The sequence below is a fragment of the Azolla caroliniana genome, unplaced genomic scaffold, assembly GCF_043228905.1.
Source record: "Azolla caroliniana isolate FFs.n. ecotype wild unplaced genomic scaffold, voAzoCaro1.0.p SCAF_10, whole genome shotgun sequence".
NCBI lineage: Eukaryota > Viridiplantae > Streptophyta > Polypodiopsida > Salviniales > Salviniaceae > Azolla > Azolla caroliniana.
Window position 1 is genome coordinate 16,572,857 of NW_028230445.1, and position 5,353 is coordinate 16,578,209.

Genomic DNA, 5,353 nt, shown 5'->3' on the forward strand with positions numbered 1-5,353 from the left:
GTAAAGAATAACATGGCCTTTTCTCACTCACTATGGCTACAAATTTCAAAAATATTCAATGAAATCATAACAAGCTATGCAATGTGTAAAGTGCTCTTCAAAAAGTTAGAATGGGTGAAGAAGTTCTCAATGACCGCATTTGGCAAATGTAACACGTGTAAGAAACTTACATGATATTAAGTGGATGCTTAAGGTCCAACATTATTCAAGATTGAATACAAGAGAAGATGCTATCAAGACATTATGTATTCATAACCATGTAGTAGGGGGTTCAGTTATACCTGGGTTCAATTATTTTGCCATTAATCATTCATGGCATTCACTCTATCATCTCTAATATAATTAGGAGGCTAAAAGACTCGAGTTCATGGGTTTATAACCGGCTATTTTAAGGTGTGTGGGATCTCAATATTGTTTTGAGATGTTGAAATTGGAGTAAGTTGAAGGTGGTCAAGGATCAAGCATAGCTCATTCATATTCTCTATCTACACTTGCTTCAATTGTAGAAAAAATACATATTTTCGTTTTAACATATTGTTTTGAAATGTTGAAATTGAAGTTGAAGGTGGTATGGGTTCAAGCATAGGTCATTCATATTATCCATCTACACTTGCTTCAATCGTAGAAAAAGTACATATTTTTATTTTAAAAAATGATAATTTTGAGAACCTATGAAGTGGTTGTACAAGTAAAAACAACTACATAACCTTGAAATTGTATTTTTACTTAACTTTTCCATTTCGCTATTTCATAGAGTGAACCATATGTTGCTTGACTTTCCCATATACTCATAATTGTCGAGCCAGGTTTTTATAGGACCAATATGTTGCTCATCTTTACCCTAATAATGCACTTTCAATGGGTCTTTGATCGACATATTTACAAATAAACACAACATGAATAAAAGAGGTGGTCATTTTTCAGTTCCCGAAGGCCACGTGCTTTGTTTTATGCATAGCATTTTTACGGGATATTATCAATGAATTACATTCACACTCTTGTCCTTGGTGGACTAATCACATTATGTCTTCTAGTAGTTATGGTGTTATACAAAGAATTCTTAATCAATAATTTTGTGTACTTTCGTGAGTGATATGACCACAAATTCACCTACAATGTACCTAGTCCAAAACACATTTCTCTTCTAGAAACTATGCAATTTGCCACTATTGTGAGTTTTGGTGATGACAAGAGACAAGTCATGCCTTTGCTTGCCTTTATTGAGTATATCCTCCTAATTATACGCTTGTCATCGCATGCATAAGATTAGATCTAGAGAATATATCCAACACATATGTTTGTTAGTCAAACAAAGATGCCCTTATTAGAACATGTTGATATTTAGGGTCTCCAACAAACGAGCACCACATTTTTACATGGTTCAATTTTTACAAACTTTGGGTTTAGTTTGACAAGAATAATGTTGCATTAACCGAGGTAAAGTAGTGAGTATAGGACAACCACATTTTTATCATTCTTGTAGACCCTTTAAGAGGATTTGATTACTTTGAAAAGAATACCACCTATAACAAGGCACTTACAAAGAAAAAGAGTATGTTTAATTCATTGGAAAATTAATACAAATAGGGGGTTTTGTTTTTGGGTCTTGAGCACAATGGAATGTATATGTAGTAGAGGAATTTATAGATATAGTGTGAAACCAACTCCTTTGTGTCATACTTGTCTATAACTTGTTTTCTTTAGTGCATTCTTATAGGAAATCCATTGAAGTACATGTGGACTGATGTAATACTTCTCCAACTTAAGCATGACTCGAGTGTTCAACATTAAAAGAATCATAAATTTATAATGAGAAAGGTCGGGAAAATCACGTTCATTAGTTTAGATTAGAGAAGTTATCGACAAGCAGTGAAACGTTCTTTGGAAGGTCAATGGCAAGTGATAATAAAATTAGACATTTATAATCGCACCCATTGAAATCCATCAAATTGAAAGTGATAACATAATGTATAACAAAGTTTTTCACTAAACTTGAAATATATAAGAGCTTGGAATGAAAATGTCATATAAAGTAGTAGAATTTATAACTAGGCACTAAATCCATCCAATTGTAAGGTTGAGTAACATGATACAAAAGGTATACTAGTTAGTTAGTCTTACTTAATGCAAGTTAATCATAATATAACCCATTGGAGAGTCTTCATATGATTAATTTTCATGATGACTTAAAATGTATCTTGACTATGATCCTCCACAATGCTAATATTATAACTAGAGAAGCTGCCACATTGATCACTAGTTTGCTCTCGGCGTGATCGTTTTTTGATCCCATTGTTGGCATCGTGGCGGTTGGGGCAGTTATGGTGACCTTTCTCTCTCGTTAAACGAACCCCAAACAACATGATGGGGGCTCTCAACTCATCATTTTCATGGATATAACCCTCCTCATTATCATCATCACAACATAATTCCTCGGCATCTCGCATTCTCGAGTTACTAACTCTTTCGCGACGGACGTGATTCCTAGGTTTGTCGCCATGTTCATTAGCTTCCTCGGCAATGTTGGGCATTGGTGGGATATTGGTCATGATGTGAGTCTTAGTGTCTTCGTCATTGGACATCGGACATGGTACCAACGTGTGGGTGGTCGTCTTCTTCATGGGTCGATGATGACCCCTGGGGCGCCCTACTTGGTCCGACACATTCAAGTTCAAGTTCGTGACCAAGTGATGGTCATGGCGATGAAGATCGAATGTCATCGGGTGCATTAGGCCGGCCGGTTGATGATTTACGAGCACGTGGTCGGACATGGGAGGTGTCGAGGGTTGGTCGTGGTCGACCAACATGGGACATTGTATGTCCGGCTTGTCGGCCACGGGGGCGTGATGCCATGCTTCACATGGCCGGCATGCCCAGCTGCTCGTGGTGGTGCCCGGACATTCCACCAAGGGATTCATCATGTTTAATGAAGGTGGCTTCATCATTAAAGATGACACTAGGGCTACTTGCTCCTCATACAGCTTCCTGATGTGGAGGAGGTGGGAGAGGAGCAATGTGTTATCTCTTCGAAGCCTCTCATTCTCATTAAAAGATTCATAACTAGAATAGGGGTGATCATTATAATCATAAGTAGAGGTAGTAGAGGTAGTAGTAGTAGTAGCATTGGAGGCTAATGTGGGTGAATTATATAACAAGATATTAGTGATAGGGTTCATGGCACATACATTGTTGTCCATGGTGGGTGGTGCTAGGACACTCCTCGGGTCCGAGCTCGGCCCCGCACCCGACGTCTTAATCCTTCGGTGTATCTCGCATAACAGATGTTTCGAGCCCTTGCGGAAGAAGTCATTGCCAAACTCCCATCGCTCCGTGACCACCTTCCGAAAACCCTAACCAAAATGCATGCATATATATATATGGCATCATTACATTGATATGATTTGAATCTCGGCGATGATTGTCTTGGATAATTATCATATCTCACTCATGATAATTAGACTAATTAGAAGATGAATGGGATCATCATTAGCATAATTAGACTAATTTAGACTAATGATAACCAATAACACATTATAATGAGTAATGCATTAAAAGAATGTCATGAACTTTGTGGAATACATTAATTTGCCAAACAATCTGTAACAATGCATTAAGTTTTATTAGATGCTTCTCAAACAACACACATTTTTTATACCAACATGATAAATGTAGCTACAGTCACATAAGTGTTGAAATGCATTAAATTTTGCTAGATACTTCTCAAACACACATTTTTATACCAACATGATTGTAACTAGTACTCACATAAGTGTTGAAAATGCATAAATTTTTTATCAGATACTTATCAAACACACAACACATTCTTACATGTTGAAATGCATGAAAATTTAAATTATCAGATACTCATAAAAAACACACATTCTTATATGTTGAATGAATGAAGAATTTATGAGATACCTATCAAACACGCACACTCTTATATATATATACTCACATAAGTGTTGAGTTGCCTGATAAAGCTAGAGAAGTTGTTGTGTTTGAAGTAGTTGGGGAGGATGTCCCTAGCAAACTCAAGGGGTTTCCACACCACAAACGTTGGTCGCCGGTCGACAACTTCATGGTCCCGATTAGTGGCATTCGCATGGTCGACTCGATCCTTATCATGCCCATCATCATCATCATGACCATCATGGTGCACCTGATTACTATATTCACCCCACGACACGATATGGTCGGTTGCCGGATCATCCACCAATTGATATGTCTTGGTAAGGAAAGGGGGAGGTACATGATTAGAGCATGCCATAGCTGTAATCCCAGCTGAGAACACTCCATTATCATCATCATTATCATTATCATTATCATTATCACCATAATCATCATCATTATCATTATCATTATAATGATTGGCATTTCTGTCATTATGATGATTGGCCTTGTTCTTGTTGTCGCCATCGCCATCGGCATGCGCCTCATTATCATGGTCTTTGTCGATGCTATCATTGTTGGATTTAATGTATGTGACATTATATTGCTCGCTCCTTCCATTAGTTCTCCTAATTGTAGGGTTTTTATTAATTGGAGTATACATATTGTAAGAATTACCATGATCATCCTCATTGTGGGCACCGCATGACGATGATCCAGTGCCATAATTATAATTGCATAAATAATCCTGCATCTTGCTGATTAGTTGTGGTGAATAACAGTAATTTATGGTTGATATAGTGTAGTGGTGCGAGCAATGGCAATAATTAGATAGTTAATTGCTTATTTAGTTAAAGGCTAAATGAAGAATTGAGAAAGGGAAGTAGAATTGATATGATTTAGGGATAATTAGTAGACTTTCTGGAAAATGAGTGGAATAATTGGGGGGGGGGGAGAGGAATCTCTCAAGATTTGTAAAGAGAAAAAATGAAGATGAAGAGGAGTCGGAAGAAAGTAGTAAATCCAAGGTATGTAAAGAAAGATGATTAATATAAAGTTAATAGATATAATTTTATAAAGTATGTATTAAGGAGTGTATATGTATGTATGTATGTGGGTGGGTGGAGATTATGTGATTAGAAAGAAAAAAAATTGCCATGTGGAAGGAATTCTAAGCATAAAAAGAGGTACATACTTAAATGGTATGATATTCTTGTGGCATTTGGAATTTGGCATTTGGCATTTGGCTATGATTATGATTTAGTTTGGGTAATTATGATGCTAAATTACAGAAGGATCTCCCTCCCTTCTCTCTCTCTCTCTCTCTCTCTGTCATTCATTCTCAATTTCTCTGTGTTGCTCACTGTGTGTGTGTGTGTGTGTATCTGTGTAATGATTGCTCAGAGAAGAGAGATCCTTAGAATAAATACAGGAAAAAGAAGGCAAAGATCAAAGAAATGAAGGA

The 5,353-nt window shown here is 36.8% G+C and overlaps 1 protein-coding gene across 1 annotated transcript; it reads right to left on the bottom strand.

Annotated features, from left to right (window-relative positions):
* Window positions 1–2,015: 2,015 nt before the first annotated feature.
* LOC147859217 (uncharacterized) lies at window positions 2,016–4,799 on the bottom strand. The gene is made up of 2 exons (XM_087325269.1): window positions 3,956–4,799; window positions 2,016–3,350 (listed from the first exon to the last, which is right to left on the bottom strand). Exons 1-2 carry the CDS (start codon window positions 4,640–4,642, stop codon window positions 2,187–2,189), a joined length of 1,851 nt encoding a protein of 616 aa, XP_087181395.1. The 5' UTR covers window positions 4,643–4,799; the 3' UTR covers window positions 2,016–2,186.
* Window positions 4,800–5,353: the final 554 nt, after the last annotated feature.